The 20,984-nt window shown below is 37.0% G+C and overlaps 1 protein-coding gene across 2 annotated transcripts in view; it reads right to left on the bottom strand.

Moving 5' to 3' along the window:
- The window catches only part of cpne9 (copine family member IX), a 51,584-nt gene extending 36,325 nt beyond the window's left edge, over positions 1-15,259 (bottom strand). Inside the window, exons 1-3 of one of the 2 annotated variants that reach the window (XM_046869894.1) lie at positions 14,932-15,259; positions 8,519-8,559; positions 3,887-3,933 (exon numbers count right to left, since the gene is read on the bottom strand). In XM_046869894.1, coding sequence (XP_046725850.1) covers positions 3,887-3,933; positions 8,519-8,559; positions 14,932-15,008 — 165 coding nt within the window. In that variant the 5' untranslated portion in view covers positions 15,009-15,259. Of the gene's footprint in view, positions 1-1,868; positions 1,916-3,886; positions 3,934-8,518; positions 8,560-14,931 lie in introns of both variants that reach the window. The other variant, XM_046869895.1, reaches the window with a different exon arrangement.
- Between the last annotated feature and the right edge of the window lie 5,725 nt (positions 15,260-20,984).

Genomic DNA, 20,984 nt, shown 5'->3' with positions numbered 1-20,984 from the left:
GAATTAAGCAGGAGGCCGGGTTGAATCCAGGAGTGCTTCGACAGACAGCCACTATACCCACAGGACAAGTAATGAAAGTATGACTTTTTTTGTGGTTCTCTTTTTTCTATAATCCATTGCACAATTCAATGACTATAACAAACATTTATGAATATCAGTATCAGCAGTCCACAGATTTGGATACATTTCTGAGAACTCACTTTCATGTATAAATATTCATAATTAATAATAATTAAATACACATCATTGTGCACAATTTATCAAACTCTCAGAACCAAGAACTATAAAACTCCTTGGTTAATTGTAGCCATAAAATACATACAACGTCAATATCCTTATAATATGTCCTTTAGATTATCATTTTAAGCTGCACTGGAGATTCCCCCCTGTACTGAAATCAGTTCAGGACCTATTCAGTTCAATTACAGAAAACCTTTATGACATCACCTCAATTAAAGGTAAGCAAATCAATAAGTGCGGTTTAACTACAATCCAACTAAACTAGTTTGGTTGTAATTGTTCTGTTGCTACACACATTATGATAAACTACATACTATATATACTACATACTGAAATCTTTCTAAAAAGGAAACAAATTACTTGGTAATTTTTGATTTAGTATTTCTATTAAATGAAGAAAAAGTCATTCTTAACCGATAATTACTAAAATAATCGATAGCTGCAGCCCCAATATATAATGGACTTTTGATAGATATATCATCTATCAAAAGTCAACCAAGGAAGGAACAGTGGTGATCTGGCGACAGGGTCATGGGCGGCCGAGGCTCACTGATGCACGTGGGGAGCGAAGGCTGGCCCGTGTGTTCCGATACAACAGACAAGCAACTGTAGCTCAAATTGCTGTGGACGGTAATGCTGTTAATGCTCGACGGATCAGGAGTGTTTTGGCAGCAAAAGCGGGACCAACACAATATTATTAGGCAGATGGTCACAATGTTATGCCTGATTGATGGCCATAAAATTATGTCTAGCCAGTGTGTGTGTGTGCGTGTGTGTTTATATATAAACACACACGCACACACACACACACACACGCTAGACATAATTTGGATGTGGATGAACCTACAAGCAATATCAAAAGTCTGACACAGATATTTTCTTTGGTCTCACTTAAATTTCATAGACAGTGGTCAAAATTGGAATTTCTAAGACTTTTCATTGTCACAAATTTAATGAAGAAATACTGTTTAAAAAATGTTATACACTATTTTTCACACTCAACTCTAGAAATTATTTGGAATCTAAAAAAGAAAAGCACGAGTACACACAAGACACCATAAGACTTGATGTGGATGGGCTACAATGGCAAAAAAATAAACATATTGTGTTCCACAATATGCATCGGCCAAGAACAATGTTTTTTTCTCATTTAAAAAAATCACTGTACAGTAATCCCCCCGTTTATCGCGGTGCTTACGTTCCAAAACCATCAGCGATAAACGAAAAACCGCGATTAACGGACGCCACCCCATAAATGATATTTTATGTATACAGTACTGTGCTGTATTAAAATTTTACTTCATTTTATAATTAATAATAATATTTTTATCAATAAATTTTATTATTTCAACATAAAACTACATGAAAACAATTCCCTATAAGTTTTTTGGTCTATCGTGATATCCGCAAGAGAGACCAGGAAAATCAGCCAAACTTATTAGTTATGTGGCAAAAGCAATTCCAGTTCCAATTCGTGAGATTCAATCGGTGGATTACTGTATTTTCCTTTATTTTTATTTTTTATTTTTTGTATTAGTTTAGTTAGCAGGTAATAATCATTTTACCTCAATCTTTTCATTGTATGGTCCATCATTTGATTAAACAGTCTCATATCGGTGTAGACTCACCTCTCTCCATTCCTTTGTCCCAATTCCTTGCACGTATAAGACAACAACTACAGATAACGAGAGAGAAAAATACCGATTATTTACCGGGTCAAGAACATAAGTTATGAACAAAGCTTTGGACAGAAGTTTGTCTTTCATCAGAATTAGTCTAAGCTGGACAGCATATTTATTTTTGCAGTCAAGTCCATAAAGCTGCAATCAAAATTTCAGATACACTGGTTGTTAAACAGATGAAGAAATTTGTGGTGGTGGCTTTGGTGTCTGGAGATGCATTGCTTTATCAAATGTGACTGACAGAGCAGAACCCGGAACCTCTGTTGGTGAAATAGTGCATGAAATCAATTACTTTACTGTGAATCAGTGAATCAGTGAATAAAATCAGTTAGGCCCAAACTCCAATCTCCAGCAACATGTTTAATCAAATCTTTAAGAGGAGTCTTTTAAAAATCTTTTAAGGAGTTTGAGATGTGCATGGATTTCCATAAAGATCTACTGGATTGTGGCTTTTCATATTCTGCACAAACTTCCATTCCTGTTCTACTCTAAATATCCAACACAATATTATATGGGGTTCAATTACAGAAAACCTTTATGACATCACCTCAATTAAAGGTAAGCAAATCAATAAGTGCGGTTTAACTACAATCCAACTAAACTAGTTTGGTTGTAATTGTTCTGTTGCTACACACATTATGATAAACTACATACTATACATACTACATACTGAAATCTTTCTAAAAAGGAAACAAATTACTTGGTAATTTTTGATTTAGTATTTCTATTAAATGAAGAAAAAGTCATTCTTAACCGATAATTACTAAAATAATCGATAGCTGCAGCCCCAATATATAATGGACTTTTGATAGATATATCATCTATCAAAAGTCAACCAAGAAGGAACAGTGGTGATCTGGCGACAGGGTCATGGGCGGCCGAGGCTCACTGATGCACGTGGGGAGCGAAGGCTGGCCCGTGTGTTCCGATACAACAGACAAGCAACTGTAGCTCAAATTGCTGTGGACGGTAATGCTGTTAATGCTCGACGGATCAGGAGTGTTTTGGCAGCAAAAGCGGGACCAACACAATATTATTAGGCAGATGGTCACAATGTTATGCCTGATTGATGGCCATAAAATTATGTCTAGCCAGTGTGTGTGTGTGTGCGTGTGTGTTTATATATATAAACACACACGCACACACACACACACACACGCTAGACATAATTTGGATGTGGATGAACCTACAAGCAATATCAAAAGTCTGACACAGATATTTTCTTTGGTCTCACTTAAATTTCATAGACAGTGGTCAAAATTGGAATTTCTAAGACTTTTCATTGTCACAAATTTAATGAAGAAATACTGTTTAAAAAATGTTATACACTATTTTTCACACTCAACTCTAGAAATTATTTGGAATCTAAAAAAGAAAAGCACGAGTACACACAAGACACCATAAGACTTGATGTGGATGGGCTACAATGGCAAAATAAACATATTGTGTTCCACAATATGCATCGCCAAGAACAATGTTTTTTCTCATTTAAAAATCACTGTACAGTAATCCCCCCGTTTATCGCGGTGCTTACGTTCCAAAACCATCAGCGATAAACGAAAAACCGCGATTAACGGACGCCACCCCATAAATGATATTTTATGTATACAGTACTGTGCTGTATTAAAATTTTACTTCATTTTATAATTAATAATAATATTTTTATCAATAAATTTTATTATTTCAACATAAAACTACATGAAAACAATTCCCTATAAGTTTTTTGGTCTATCGTGATATCCGCAAGAGAGACCAGGAAAATCAGCCAAACTTATTAGTTATGTGGCAAAAGCAATTCCAGTTCCAATTCGTGAGATTCAATCGGTGGATTACTGTATTTTCCTTTATTTTTATTTTTTATTTTTTGTATTAGTTTAGTTAGCAGGTAATAATCATTTTACCTCAATCTTTTCATTGTATGGTCCATCATTTGATTAAACAGTCTCATATCGGTGTAGACTCACCTCTCTCCATTCCTTTGTCCCAATTCCTTGCACGTATAAGACAACAACTACAGATAACGAGAGAGAAAAATACCGATTATTTACCGGGTCAAGAACATAAGTTATGAACAAAGCTTTGGACAGAAGTTTGTCTTTCATCAGAATTAGTCTAAGCTGGACAGCATATTTATTTTTGCAGTCAAGTCCATAAAGCTGCAATCAAAATTTCAGATACACTGGTTGTTAAACAGATGAAGAAATTTGTGGTGGTGGCTTTGGTGTCTGGAGATGCATTGCTTTATCAAATGTGACTGACAGAGCAGAACCCGGAACCTCTGTTGGTGAAATAGTGCATGAAATCAATTACTTTACTGTGAATCAGTGAATCAGTGAATAAAATCAGTTAGGCCCAAACTCCAATCTCCAGCAACATGTTTAATCAAATCTTTAAGAGGAGTCTTTTAAAAAATCTTTTAAGGAGTTTGAGATGTGCATGGATTTCCATAAAAGATCTACTGGATTGTGGCTTTTCATATTCTGCACAAACTTCCATTCCTGTTCTACTCTAAATATCCAACACAATATTATATGGGGTTCACTTTTTGGCAGGTTAGTGAATGTTTATGCAATTTATGCCAACTAGTAACCAATAAAACGCTCTGCAGTCAACAAGTAATGTTTGGAAAATTATTGTAGATACTGTAAAATATAAAAATTACTTTATGTAGATAAACGTTTTCACATTTAGTCCCCATTTGCTCTTATAATAACCTCCACTAGTTTTTAGCGTGTGCTTATGGATATTTGTGTTTATTCAGACACAAGAGGATTAGTAAAGTCAGGTAATGATGAAGGTGAGGTGAAGCTGCCTGGAGTGAAGGCAACATTCCAATTCATCCCAAAGGTGTTCTGTAGAATTGTGGTCAGAACTCTATAGCAGGCTACTCAAGATATTTTACTCCAACCCATGTAAACCATATCTTCTCTTTGTGGAGCTGGCTTTGTCCACAGCGAACTTGTCATGCTGGAACAGCTTTGCATCTTCAAGTTCAAGTGAAGAGAAAATTGAATGCCACCTATACAACTGTGTGCCTCAAATGGGGAAGAACAACATATGGCTGAAGTCGGGTGTCCCAATACTTTTGCTAATATACTATACTAAAATTTAGTACCATCCAAAACAATATGATGTAAATGATTTAGTCTTATACATGGTACTCTGTAGCTGAGTATTATCTAAACCGGTCTATTTGCACTAAAAGTGTTAGCTTTCACGCTATGCCTCAATCAATAGCATTGACAAATGCACAAAAGAGACAAATCCAAAAAAAAAATGAGAAAGAGAAATGCATAATGGCAAACGAATTATTAATTCGAAATGACAGAGTAACAGTTGCTAACACCTATTTGTCAGGATTCCCCTCCACCTTTAATCGATACACACAATTTTAAACCTATGCAGACGTCCTACATACTGATGAATCGTCACACCCCTGTTATATAACAACTTCATCAGAGACTCCTTGAGTCTAATTCGTTTTTGACCTTCGGCAAATCCCTTGATGTGCTTTAAAAAGATTAAATCAAGACAAATGGCTACAACTCGAATGAGTTCAGTCAGGCATCTAATTGCATTGAACATTAGAGTGTGTTATCAATACGTAGAATACAGAGACACCTTTGAGACAACCGGTCAGATCACCTTTAAGTTTCCTTCGGTTTTTGAATAGAATTTTACCTGCTTTCGTCAAGCATTTAAATTAATGGATAAATACACTGTGTATAAATGTTTCGGGACCCCTGACCTTTCCAACCATATGTGGTTCTTCTTTAAAATGTTCCCACAAAGTTCAAGTTCATATAAATTGTTTAGTACATATTTAAATGTAGTAGCATTGAAGGTTCCCTTCCCTTGAACTAGAAGACCCAAACCTACATAGAGATATAGTTTGCATGGGGTGGAGAGGAAGAGCTTGAGTGGCCTGCTGAAGTGCTCTGACCTCAACATTATGATACATCTTTGAGATGATTCGGAACGCTGATTCATCCACACCTTACATCCGTTCCTGACTTTACTAACACCCATGTGGCTGAATGAGCACAAACCTACACAAGCACACTCCAAAACCTAGTGAAAGATCTTCCTAGAAGAGTGAAGGTTATTTTAATTGGAAATATGGACTAAATGTGGAAACTTTTGTTCATATAGTGAGTGACAATAATGATGACAGCGAATCATTTTCAGCACCGAGGTTTTCTAACAACCTCCTGGATTTTCAGCATTTTATCGCTGTTTATCGCAAATTTCCTGAAACACTATTAAAAAGTCAAATTACTACAGAAAATTTATTTTGGATAAACGTTTCGAGAAGATTTTCGAATTTCGAATTTCAACAACAAAAAAGACATTTGATTAACAAAAGAGCAGCTGCACCTTCATTATTTATTATATTTTATCTTAATTTTACCAAAAGACCCATCGATAATCTCTATCTATACAACAGGAACCAGTCAACTTCGCTTTAAAATTCATACATTCAAATTAAAATACAACATACACAACAAATATTGAATTTTTCAAAATTGCTTAATGATAGCCTTTAATGCATAAACTGATGTAAACAAATTCAAATTTTAATCCTTTTGCAAATGATTTTATGACTTAGGCGCATAATATAAAAATGCAGATCTATCAAAACCTGGGGTATTATAAAAAGCAACTACTTATATAGTAAAAATATACTAGTGCTGTTTTTTATGTGTGTGGCCAGTGATGTCCAACCAAATGTATATATATGTATATATACTGTGTGTGTGTGTGTGTGTGTGTGTGTGTGTGTGTGTGTGTGTGTGTGTGTGTGTGTGTGTGTGTGTGGGCGGGGTTTGTGTTTGTGTGTGTGTGTGTGTGTGTGTGTGTGTGTGTATATACATGCACATATTTAGTACGGTACAGGATTTATTTCTAAAATACAAGCTTCCTAACTAGGAATATGTACTTGAACATGTGATGAAACAAAAAGTATTCTAGTCTGCCATCTGCCCCTATACAGTTCTCCTTGTGCGAGAACATCTTTTTGATAGATCGGATGGAAAATTGCTACCATCCCCGGGCAGCTGTAACCGAACAGCATCAATCTGAAACTCAACAGTGCGGTCAGTAAAGAATTAAATGTAGTCGAAAGCTCTTTGAACTGCCTGTACTATGGAAAAAGCATATGTATAAATAAGAGTTCTTTACATAGAGGTGCAAAAAAATATGTAAAAAAAAAAAGAAAAAAAGAAATTTAACATCAAACTGGTTCTAAAATGGAACCCTGGGGAACCTTTAGTTATTCAAAGTAAATATTATTTACAGCCTTCAATATAAACACACTTTATGTGTTTGGGCTACCAGATCTTAGTCATAGGACTGATAACAGAATTCAGAAGTTTGTTTAGCAGCTAATTTGCAAATTACTGAATCAAAAGCCTTAGATAAATGCTTCAAAAACCCTTGAAAAACATTGTGTCCTTTAGGCTTTTCACATGTTTTGGGATTATTATGTCTGGTCTTTTTTGCACAACAATACATACATATGTTAAATACAATGCAATAGGCTCTGTTTCTGTCATTACTAACTTGCATTACCAAATGTTTTTAAATCAAAGCACAAAGACTATTCCTAGCCCAGGAAAGAGATATAAGATTTCCTGTCTAATCAGGATTTCTAGTTTAATCGCCACCGATGCACCTGAATAGTGCATTAATGGCTCATGTGCTTCATTTTCAGCTTTGTAACATTCAATAAAAAATCTAGTCCACTACATGAATAAAAGTATGTGGACAGATGATCATCACACAGATACAGTATGAGCCCATTCTAAAATAATAGCAGTTGGACCACTGTGATAACAACATCCATTTCTTCACACCAACCTGGGAGAGCCATGTTTTCCAGTTCACCTTAGCTAATGGTTTTGCAGACAAAGACTGTAGAAGCCATTTGCTTGTCTTATAATATTATTGATTTAAATATATAGTGATATTTTGTATTATATCACTGTTTGCAGTACAGATAGAAGCTTTAAAGCTCAGGCGAGGCTGACTGGAGTGTAGCCTTCTGGTAGCACATGGTCTTTAGACCCTGCTTCTGTTTGAGTGCTGGCATTTGTTTGATTTTATAATGACGCATTCCATATTTTCATGGAATTCACCTGAAAGTCACTATTTTATAACTCTGTGGCTGCTATTTGTTTTCTTTTTATTATATGTAATATAATTATTCTTAAAAGACATATATGTACTATTTCTTTGGAATACTATTGCAGCAGGACACTCCATCTCTTATTAACTCAGGATAACATCTGTAACATCCGAAAACTAAAATAACACCTATACTGAGGTAATACTGATGACATAACCTCAATTCCTTGTGTGTTACTTAAAAGCTGGAAATAATGCGATTCACTTGACTGCTTCGAGGGGTGTGATTTGTGCTATTGTACTATTTCGTTATAACTGAGTTCACCAATGTTTTTACCACCAACATATGTTGTATAATTTTTGTGGGTAATTTTTGAAGATGCTAAAAAAAGTTTTGTTTTTACAGTTTTCTCAAACCAATACAGCCTGACAAGTAAACAAGCTGATAAAATTGAACACAATACACCTACCCGGATCAGATTTGGAGAACGTGTCCACGTCCAGCAGGCTTCTATGGAAGCAGAAATAAAGAAGGAACTCAGAATTGAAATGACTGATTTTAACAAACAAATAAAAAAAGAAAAACTTACGAAAAGACCCTCATTTTAATGTTACTGTAGCAACATTTTATTTTGTTTCTACGAGCATGGTTAGCTTGAAAAGCTTGTGTACATCGTGAATTGTATGTCTGTAAATCCAGTTGTTTATTTTCTGGAGTCCCAATTTTTCTAAAAACATTTCATCTGCACAGTGGTACGTCGCAATCCGGCTTTCTTCTGCTTACTGGGTTTTTTTTGTGTGTGGAAAGTGCAAGGCAGAAAAAGATTACTTAGAGAGAAAGAAACCGATAGAAAATAAATGGGCAAAACCAATGAAGCACTTAAAAATCGGTAAACTGTAATTACGGTGTGGCCTTGATGCTTTTCAATTGACTTTCTTCAGCAAAAGTGCTAAAAAAAAGTGGTCTGTTTTATGCTTTTAGTTCCACTCTATTGTACACAAGTATCATAATTCGGGATTATGAGAGTCGGATAAGAACCAACAGGTTCTTTGTAGATGTTCGGCATCCACCATGATGTTTAAAATAAAGTAGACAGCGTGTAAGGTGGACTAGAAAAGCCTAAGGACGATGTGTCGTCCTTATGCTTTTCTAGTCCACCTTGCAGGCTGTCTTCTAAGGTGGAGAAGCAGGCACATGCACTCCTGTGAGGTAAAAAGGGAAATGTATTTCATCTGCTCCCAGCTGAGTGCTCATATGAGCTGCAGGAGGCTGTTGGAGACATCCGCTTTTACTCTACCCGTGACGTTTCACGCCAAATGAGCACATCTTTTTTATTCTTGTATTTGTAGCAGGAGGTTCTTCAACTTATTTGCCTCAGTATTTGGTATGCCTTTGGGTGAATAAGGTGTTGATGTAGAGGACATTCTTCTTCTCAAAAACAAAAGACACATTTGGAAGACATTTAGTGAAAAAAAGGGCTGTGTGTGCATTTCTTTCAACAGACCCAATTGCAAAAACTGTATGTATTCATCTGGATAAACATAGAGCCAATTTCAAATTGCAATACTTGTCATGCCAAACATTTCAATGCAGATTTATTCCCCTATTGCTCTTAATATAAACTCCACTCTCTGGGGTTGTTTTTCCTTCCCAATCCTAACATATGTTTTTATGGACTTCTTTTTCTGCACATTGTCATACTGGAACAGGTTTAACTTATGTCCTTCACTTCCAGTGGAGGGAAATTGTAATGTTACAGCATACAAAGACATTATATCAGAAAGCCTCAAAACCTCTCTGCAAATTCACATCATATCTTAAGATTAGAGACCCAGTTCTAGAAGCAGTTCTAACTCACAGTGCTACCTCCACCATTCTGGATCATGAGTAGATCCTTTCTTTCTCCTGGTTAAACTTAAGAACTTTTGAGGCTCATCTATGTATTGTTTTGTAAATTTCACTCTGGGCTTGCAATTCTTACTGCTTATAAGTGCTTTGTATCTTGTGGTATTAGGTCTTATTTACATTTTAGGCATTTGGCAGACACACTTATCCAGAGCGACTTATAGTCATCTCAATTATACAGTCGAGTAGTTGCGGGTTAAGGGCCTTGCTCAAACAACCAGCAAGGTGGTGCTGGGATTTGAACCCATGACGTTCCATTCAGCTTTCTAAATTTTATTCACTGAGTTGCCACTTTCCTGCTCTTCACCTTAGAACATTTTTAACTCAACATGATATCCACTCAATTGCACAAACATGACCTCAATAATGCCAACACGAGTTCTTTGATTGCCACGGTGGAGAGACTATTCCATCTCCTGGAGCCAGACATCATGGCCAAATTTTATACTTGACTCCAGGCCACAGACAGCTATAACACCTTCAGGATTCAAAACGATAATCTTCCAATATACAGTACATATAATTAGCATTTTATATAATTAAGATTTTAGTTATTGGACCATTTCTACAAACTTACTTAAAGACCATAGTATAAATATTTGATGAAACAGGCTGCAGCAATCTGCATACACATTTGTGTTCAGCACTGAAGTTGCACAGCTGCTTTTTTCCTGCAAAGTAGTGTTTATTTTGTGTAATCAGTATTACAGACCCAGCTAGAGGTCTGGAGCTGTTTCAGTCCCTCTCTGACTCTCCTCCAAACTCCCTGTTTTGAGTGACACGATGGTGGGATGGCATCTGGGCCTCCCTGTGATGACAGCTACAAACAAGCTTGATGAATTGGCTTCCCTTGTGAAGTGCTTCAGTAATTTGGCACCACAAAGAACCCATAATTATCACTGGAATTAGAACTTCATATTCACAGGCTATATTTATACCACGGGTTGTTTGGGAAACCTTACAGATTGCATTATGTATGAGGATAAGTTATTTATTAGAGCACAAAAAGACTGCAAATTAGCCAGACATCTGAATATCGGCAATGATGAGACTTGAGGCTGATAGCTGTTTGCGTACAAAAATCAGTGTGTGTGTTCATGTTTGTTTGTATTTAATTAAGTGGGCAATGTAGCAAGATTTTACCTTCATCTTTTCTTTTTTTTTTTTTTTTTTTTAACAAACGTTCTGAAGATTGAAGCTTGAAAAAAATTTCTAATATTAGTAGAGAACGTCTTTGAATGCAGTAGCATCAAATTTTCCTTTCACTTAAACCAGGGGACCCAAAAATGTTTTTGCATGACAGTGCTGCTGTGCAGAAAGCCAGCTCCATAAAAATACGCTTTACACGGGTTGTAACGGAAGATCTCCTGATATAGAGCTCTGACCTCAACCCTATCGAACACCTATGGGATGAATTGAAATGCCTGCTCGGTGAAGTCCATTTTGAAAACGTCTTTGTAAGTGTATCTGTGACCAAATCAATTTCTTCTCAGCCATTGTGGAATGGAAAAAAAGCTATAAAGTTTACACAAATATATTTGAGTCGTGCAGTTTGATACAGTGCGCTCTCTTATCATCCATTCAAAGTAATTAAAAATACCGACATTATTGTATATATTAAAACCTGATTGGTTAAAGCAACAGTTTGTTCATTGTTGTGTATTTGAAGCTACAAGCGCCCACACTGTTGATTTTGAAGGCCTCAAAGCAAATTTCTTTGACCCTGGAAGCACACAATGGCTAAAATATGATTATGATCAAATAGCAGAATCAGGAGACATTCGATATGCCAATTTGCCATCACATTGGTCCAGTTCTTGGTGCCAGACAGGCTAGTTTGTCTAGCTTCAGAATCGTCTACCGATCTCACCTGCTGATCTGATATTTTCACCCACAACTCTCTGTAGAATTTATTTAGAATGGTGAGAAAGATCAAAAACATCCAGTGAAAACAAGGAGAGTGGTTTTTCAAGCTGTCAGAAAGGCTGATCAGAAAAGCATCCACCATGAGGTGGAACAGCGACAAGAGAACAACACATTGGGTTCTGCTGGACGTGTTCTGATTGTATTCTGAAAATTACCTGTGTACAAATATTGTTCTATATTGTAAGAGAGATTGCGTGTGTGCTATTTATGGGTAATGCAATATAAATGGAAAAGTTATTTTGCAAAAAAAAAAAAAAAGGTTGATTTGTCATTGCCGCCTTCTTCATGATAAAAATCTGATTAATCATGAAGGTCTAAGTGGCACACAGAAGGGTATGTTTTTTTTGTACTAATATCTAATATCCATCCTTCCCCAGGGAAAGGGAAATGACTGCACATTAAAAGCTCATTTAAGGTACTTAATTAAACATTAGTCCCAAGTGGCATGAAAGCCATGATTTTTTCCCCCAATATTCTATTGCAATGTTCTATTCAAACAGGAAGCAACATTTTTGGTGTGAAGTGCTTGCCTAATTTACACAACAGACACCAGCATTAGATAGACACCATACCATACCCCGGCCCTGATCGAACAAAACAACAGCTAAATAAGAAGAAGAGAATAAATTAATAAGAGCCTTTATTTCCAGCATCTCAGAATGCACCACACATCAAACCTTGAAGATGATAAACCACAACAGCAGAAGACCAAAAATGGTTCCACTCATGTCAGCCAAGACATCATGGGCACAGAGTCACTTAAACTGGACCGCTGGACATGTTGATGACCTGTTCTTTTTCCAGTCGTCAACTGTCCAGTGTGGGTGACTCTGTGCCCATGATTGCCTCAGATTCCTGTTCTTGTTTGACAGGAGTGAAACCTTATGTGGTATGCTGCTGTTGTGGTTCATCCACCTCAAGGTGTGATGTGTTGTGCATTCTGAGATGCCTTCTGTTCACCACATTTTAAAGTGATTCGGAAGGATTATTTGTGTTTCTACAGACTTTCTGTCAGCTCAGACTGGTCTGGTTGCTCTCCACTGCCTCTCTTATAAACAAGGTGTTTCAGTTGCAGACAGTCCCCCTCTTCCGCTGTAAACTCCTGAGACTTTTGTGTGAAAATATTCCATTGTTTTACTCGAACTAGCCAGAGCGGTACGAACAACCATGATCACATCTATCATCATCATCATCATCATCATCATCATCATCATACTGTTGTTCTACTTCTTTATTACCATCTCTTTATTTCCATCACTTTATTCCATTTTTCTTTTCTTTTCTTGTTCATCATCATAATCATTATTTGTCTTTACATTTTGTCTTTAATCATCTTTATCATCCTATCATTAGTGTTCTTCTTCTTCATTGTCTTCTTTTTCCCTTCTGCCTCATTATTTTTAATCATAATCATCTTTATCATCAGATCGCCAGTCTTCTTCTTCTTCTCCTTCTTCTTCTTCTTCTTCTTCTTCTCTGCACCATTATCTTTATCACTGTCATTACCATCATCTTTTCATCATAATACTCTTTTCCTTTCTCTTTCTCTTACTCACCATTTTTTAGTCACTTGAGCATTATTCCAAATAGCCCGAGAGGTATCACTTTTTTTTTACCCATTCTGAAGTTTGATGCAAACAGACCTGTATCTGCATGATTTTATGCACTGTATTGTTGCCTCATGATTGTCTGATGACTGCATAAATGAGCAGATAGATAGATAGATAGATAGATAGATAGATAGATAGATAGATAGATAGATAGACAGACAGACAGACAGACAGACAGACAGACAGACAGACAGACACAAACACACACACACACACACACACACACACACACACACAGACAGACAGACACACATACACACAAGACAAGACAAGACAAGACAAGATAAGATAAGATAAGATAAGATAAGATAAGATAAGATAGATTGTAAATGTACATTTATTTGTATTCATTCATTTGTATCTTATCAGGTTTTTAGAACATAATGGACAAGTTCAAAATGACCAGTTTTGATCTCAGGGGCACTTCTGAGATCTAGTGAGCATTACATTTACTCCATATAACTGAAACATACTAAAGCAGAGTGATAACTATCTCTATCTCTAAACTGTTTAATGTGGAGCAGAAATGGCGTACTCTTGTTTATTTCCTTTCTCTCTTGAGCAATCTAGCAGCATTGCAACAAACATCACTGAGCCAGAAACACAGCAGGCACGTTTGGGCAGCTGCACAAGCTTCTCTTATCAGAGGAGCCACCCTGCGACATCAGGGAATGCACCTAGTGAAGTTAAGGATTTATGCAAACACTTATCAGCATCAGCGGTCAACATATTCATTATTTAGAATGGGATAAAAGGCCTGGCTGACTGCTCAGTACTGCCCGTGTCTGTCCAGAGATGGGACGGTGGCGCTCTGAGGAACACAGCGAGACCCGGAGATCAGATCAGATGCCATTTATTAACCATGATACCAGTCTGGGTTTTCTTCTGTTCCATTTATTTCTCTCAAGGATGGAGAGTGAATTCAGCACAGGACAGACAGGACATGCTTCACCACAGTGTCCTGTTGAGTATACTCAGAGATGGGGAGGTACCGCACTGCAACACTGTAGTGTTTGGTATCCATGCAAAATATAAACGGTCCCAACATAATAACCATATACTGATAGACAGGTATGACACCTGAGTATGGAGAAGTTTCGAGAAGATATAGGAAAATGAGGAGCTTTTATTTCCTCTCGAAACTTCTTCACTCATGTTTTGCGTATTCCAGTCTCCAATTATTGTTTTTTTTTAGCAATTTTCAGATGTTTTTAAATGTTTATATATATTGCATCTTTTTCATTTTAGAACCAAATGATGAAATCGTAAGCATGTCTAATGAGAACTAGGTTCAAATATGCCCTAATTCAATTCTTTATTCTGTCCTAATTGATTTATTGATTTATGATGATTATGATGGTGATTATTATTATTATTATTATTATTATTATTATTATTATTATTATTTCATTTCATTATTATTATTTCTGTCTTTTCTTACCTGCACGAAACGGTCACTTCTATTTTAGTAGCAGGGACGCTGGTGTGAAGGGGGTCGAACTCCCCGATGGACGCCATCTCTCTCCTCGGATAAAGTTTCACAACAGTTCTTCTTCCAAACGTGTCTATTTATTCGGTTTTAAACGCGACTTGAGGAAGGTTGTCCGCTGTCCTCATTGCAGCCAGGAGCAGACTGGGGGAAACACCGACGCGTCTGTCCGCCGCATCACGGACAAAACTCGAGACGGAGTCCGCGCGCTGCTCGACCCGACTGGCTTGAGCTGAAAAGGCGCGCGCGATGTGCGCTACAGGAGAACCGCCCTCTGAGGTTCTCCTCATCACCGGGAATGAGAGGGATGGGAGCTGATCAACACTTTCACAACTACGTGGAATTCGCATCATCATCATCATCATCATCATAAACATCAACGTCATTATCATTATATTATATTGTGTCCTATTTAAAACTCATATTGTCCAAGCTCAATGTACAGTGTTTTTTATGTCTGTTCTTTTGAGTCACCAACAACTGGAACCAAATTCCTTATGTATGTCAACACACTTGGCCAATAAACCGGAAATTCTGATCATCATCGTCATCTTCTTCATCATCTTTCTATTTCCATGACTTTCTTCCTTTTCTTCATTACTATCTTTATATTCTTCACCTTCTTCTTTTTATCTCCATCACCTATTTCATCTTCTTCCATTTCTTCTTCTTTATCCCCATCATTCTATTTCCATCACCTTCTTCTTTTCTTCTTCTCATCATTGCCATCTTTTTTATCTCCATCAACTTCTTCACCTTCTTTTGTTGTTCTTTTCTTCTTATAAACATCTTTTTCTCATCACATTTTTCACCTTTTTCTTGTTCTTTTCTTCTGTATTACCATCTTTTTATTTTAATCACCATCATCATTTTTATTATTATTGCCCTCTTTTTATCTTCATCAACTTCTTCACCTTCCTTTTGTTGTTGTTGTTCTTCTTCTTCTCATAACATCCCTTTTATCTCCACCTTCTTCCATTTCTTCTTCTTTTTTCTTTATTACCATCTTTTTATTTTAATCATCATATTATTATTTTATTGCTATCTTTTTTATCTGCCCTCTTTTTTTATCTCCATTAACTTCTTCACCTACCTTTTGTTGTTGTTGTTGTTGTTGTTGTTGTTCTTCTTCTTCTTCTTCACCTTCTCTTTACCTTTTTTTCTTCATCACCTTCGGTTTAGATCAGTTCAGCATATGATTTACATCATTTTTATCCTCATCAAATCTGAGTTCTCCTGCCCTGTAAATAAAGGGGTGAGGTCAACATACTTCAAGGCTCTGTTTTGGCACAGAGGTGGTGGAATGAACGTCCCCTAGATCTGGATAGTCTGAATAGCAGAGTCCCCATCTTCAAGCAACGGGTGAAGATCTTCCTCTTCCTGAAACACTTAAATTAACACTTTCCAAGTTTGCTTTGTTTAAAAAAAAGTAAAAACAACCTTTTAACACAGTTGTAGGCTGATTTATCTTAAATTGTAATCTAGCGTACTCGTGTAGATTAATTCATTGATTGAGACTCAAAGCACTTTTGTACGTCGCTCTGGACAAGGGCGTCTGCTAAACATCGCGAATGTAAATGTGGAAAAAAGAATCCTGGAAGAGCCCACTCTTACTAGGATAGAATTGCTGTACATTTCAGGATTGAGATGATCAATCAGAAGAACTTTGTGATGATTTGCATCGCTCTGAGGGGATGACAAGATGCAAACCCGCTAGAGCCTAGTGTGCACGGGTGAGGTTGTTTCTGCAGTGGAGAAATATTTTGCTGTCAGTCTGATCACGTTCTGCATTAGTATTCACGGTCACCTATGGAACAATTGCTCTTCTGTTTTCACCACGCTTTCAAAACAAAATGCATTTACTTCATAGCATGATATAAAAACAAGGTTGTATGGCTGTGCTTAGTATTTGTATTACTTTTCAAGTTTTTAATACTCGACATGTCCGTGGACGAATATGGATGCTTCATGCAAATGCATGTTTATTATTAGTAAAACCAAACTCAAAATAGAGCATGAAAACAAAATATGCTTGTAAATGTTTTACAGTGTTTATGGTGTTACGTAAATCATCAGGACACCAAACTGAACTTTTGCTATGTTTCCACACGGACGGTTAATGAGGTGATACCGGAGAAACTGTACCATTTCTGGGAACAGTAAAATGTGTCATACACTTACTTAATAAAGGCAACCAGTATACATATAGTTCATTTACCATACAGTATATTTATTTGAAATGTTAAAACAGAAATACACGCTTCATCATTACCGCATTAATTTTCACAGCCCTAATTTGTATACATGCCTTCTAAGATATTAATTGCTTGATTGCATTATGCAGAGCACCTGTCTGAAAGCATCTGTACTCATTAGGTTTCTCCACTCATTTGCTTAGGTCTTTCCCTTTCATTAGTCATCCATCTGTAAGTGCACCTTGTAAGTGTACAGTTTGTGACTGCAGCCCAGCTGTTGCTATGCACAATTGTCTACCAATCAATGGCAACAGATTAGTTATTATTTCAATGTAGGCAATGGTTACGTTTGATCTACTGTAACAAATTATTGAGTCTGGTTCCTCTCAAGGTTTCTTCCTTATATCATTGGAGTTGGAGAACCTAGGAAAGTTGAAAACCATAGGCCAATCAAGTGGAAGTCAAGATTAGTTAAACATCAGAAAGGGTGGAGTTGACTGTTAGCACCAAATGGACTGGTTTTAGAAAGTGATAATCATGAGGGACCTTGTTTCTGAGGTGAATGATGCTCAGTGAAGTCTGAAACAACTCAAATAACCACCCTTACAACCACGATGAACCGAAAACCATCTCAGAATATATAAACTTGTTTTTGAGAATTCTTCAAAAGGCTTTTTACATCCACAGCAGTCAGTGGTCAGGGGAGGAATCGAAAAAACTAAAACAGGCAGCTATACAAGACATAGCATCCAAAATATACCTTTAAGCCTAGGGCCAATTAAACTCCCAAATCATATACATTTTTAATAACACGTATGTTATAAGAAATGTGCATCATTACCAGGTTAAAGCTTTTTTTTCTGTCATTGCAGTTGCAATTAGAGATCTATGTTAAAAAAAAAAGAATTCTGAGAAGTTGTCTTGTCATAATGTCATAAAGGATGTTCTAAAGACTGGGGTAAGGTTTAATTACAGCAGGTAATATAAAGTTGTCAAGGTAATATATAGTAGGTCAAGATCTCCAAATAGCACTTCATGACTCTCTGCTCTCCCCTTCAGCCACTGCTCGTAACCTTGGGGTAACTATGGACAATGAACTGTCCTTCTTTCCACATGTCGCTAATGTGGCTCGTTCTTGTCGATTTCTTCTCTATAACATTCAAAGGATTCGACCATTTCTGTCCACACAGGCTGACCAGGTACTTGTTCAGTCTCTTGTCATTTCAAGACTTGACTACTGCAACGCTCTGCTTTTAGGTCTTCCCCTGAACGCTATTCGTCCACTGCAAATGATCCAAAATGCAGCTGCACGACTTGTGTTCAACCTGCCCAAGTTCTCCTACACCACCCCACTGCTGCGCTCCCTTCACTGGCTTCCAGTAGCTGCACGTATCAGATTCAAAACACTGATGCTTGCCTACAAGGCCAAAAATGGACTAGCGCCATCTTACCTCAGTGACCTCATCACATCTCGCACTGCACCACGCTGTCTGAGATCCTCCAGCACTGCTCGACTGGTACCACCTTCTCTCAGAATGAGAGGTAAGTACACTTCAAGGCTCTTCTCTTCTCTGGCACAGAGGTGGTGAAATGAACTTCCCCTAGATGTCCTTACAGCAGAGTCCCTGACTATCTTCAAGCAACGACTGAAGACCTACCTCTTCCTGAAATACTTAAATTAGCACTTTCCAAGTTTGTAGAATTCAAGAGTTATATTTATATTGAGTTTGTAATCTTGCGTACCAGTGTAGATTTATATATTACTAGAGACTCAAAGCACTTTTGTACGTCGCTCTGGATAAGGGTGTCTGCTAAATGCGGCAAATGTAAATGTAAATGTAGTTGTAGATATTAAAGTGCAGTTTGTGAATCCATGAGCCGTCTGTACCATGCAGCAAGGGATTCAAATCGGAAAAGTATAAAAGCGCAAATTTGTGCTATATAGAGAAAAGTATAGGGACTTTTCCAGCTAATATGTAATTCTTTCCTGAAATGTTACTAGAAGAAACATGACAATGCCCCCATGCACAAAACCAGCTCCATGTCATGGTTTTCCTGGGTTGGAGTGAAAGATCTTGAGAGGCCTACTATAGCGCTCTGGCCTCAACCCTATTGGGATTAATTGGAACACTGACTGCACCCTAGGCCTCCTCACGTCACCCTCTATCAGTTCCTGACTTAGTGCCCACAAGCACACTCCAAAATCTAGTGAAACATCTTCCCAGAAAAAAGTAGGATGTTATAACAGCAAATGAGGGTGACATGTGGAATGGGTTGTCAATTGTCCACTGACTTTTGTTCATATAGTGTATGTCTAATCATAGTTTTCATGAATCTAGGGTGATACATAGGCACATAGAGCGCTGTATATTATAGATTATAGAAATAGACTCATTTCTCTCAATCTGCAAAAGTATACTCCAAAATTGAAAAGTATAAATGAATTCATTAAAACGTATTAAGTCAAATTAGCTCCTTAATTTCACCCTGGCCGATTGTCAATCACCAGACTCACACTTCTACTCAGAGAGCAAGGCGTTTTCGCTCCCCTGAACACCTGGCCATGGATATTTGGATCGGTGGGATCATTGCCAGGTGATAGATGAATTCTTATTCAGGTAGCACAGGAAGTGTAGCTGCAATGATTTTTTTTTCTCAAGAGATGCTAATTCAGGTTCACATCCACGGTCTGACTCAGCCTCTCAGTTCCCCCACAGATCTTAACATGCTTTACCGTCTATATCAAATTAGCTAGGTGTTGCGTAAATCATTTCTGTATTTTCTACACTTCATATTTCAAACCAGTATACTATTATGAAGGCAAACTGACATTAGCCCAATGTTTAATATTGATAGTCATCAATAAACACAAAAACATTATAAAAACTAAATATTATAATATATAATATGCTTTACATGTATATTTGTACAAATGCTTCGATGCGTTCAAAGAGCCAGAGAGAGTCATTTGTTCGTGATCAGTGATTAGACTGGTTGCATGTGTTTGATTTAATAAAACAAAGCGGTTCATAAAAGTCATTTATTCAGACTACGTTTTAATAGATAGACAAGATTTCTTGCTATTATTTACTCGTATGCTTTTTTATGCCATCACATTGAAGGGACGCTGCTGAAAATCGTTCGAGGAAACTGATTAAATTAAGATTTTATACATTGCGATAATAGTGCTGTGGTGGCAGCTGGGGTGGCAATGCTTTTTCTTAGGGTGGCAGTTGTCACCCCATGCCACCATGGTAGATCCGCCTCTGGTTACATGTATTTCACCCCATAACCTCTTGTAACTGCCTAAAGTGGCAGTTTGATTAAAATTAATACTGTTAAATGACCATATAAACAAATGTAATATTTACGTGTTTTAAAAAAGTTGAATTTTTTCCCAAAATAGGCTTTTGAACAAAACTTTTGACACTGTATACACACACAGGATGTGTAGCGTGTATAAGTAAATCACAGGATGCCTTTGTGTAATCCCGCTATTTGTTTTCTGTAAGGGCTTTACTGTCATTACCTTTCCATCCTGCATAATGTTGTCCTACCCTCCCACTTGAGCATCCTTATTTTCACAATCCAGTGACTATTATTCTTCTTCGCCTACTAAAATAGTCCGAAATTGAAATTCTCAGAGGAAGCAGTAAGAATGTGGTAATGGGGGGAAAAAAAAGGTGTAAGGCATGCAATTATACTTACTGCACACGATTTAGTGTCTTTAGGGTCCTGAAGTGATAAACCGACTATAAAGCTAAGTGAGCCCATTCTCTAGACGGCTGTAATCCCCCTGAAGACTAGACA

Source organism: Silurus meridionalis, chromosome 16, assembly GCF_014805685.1.
Source record: "Silurus meridionalis isolate SWU-2019-XX chromosome 16, ASM1480568v1, whole genome shotgun sequence".
NCBI lineage: Eukaryota > Metazoa > Chordata > Actinopteri > Siluriformes > Siluridae > Silurus > Silurus meridionalis.
This window is presented reverse-complemented; position numbering and strand designations above follow the sequence as displayed.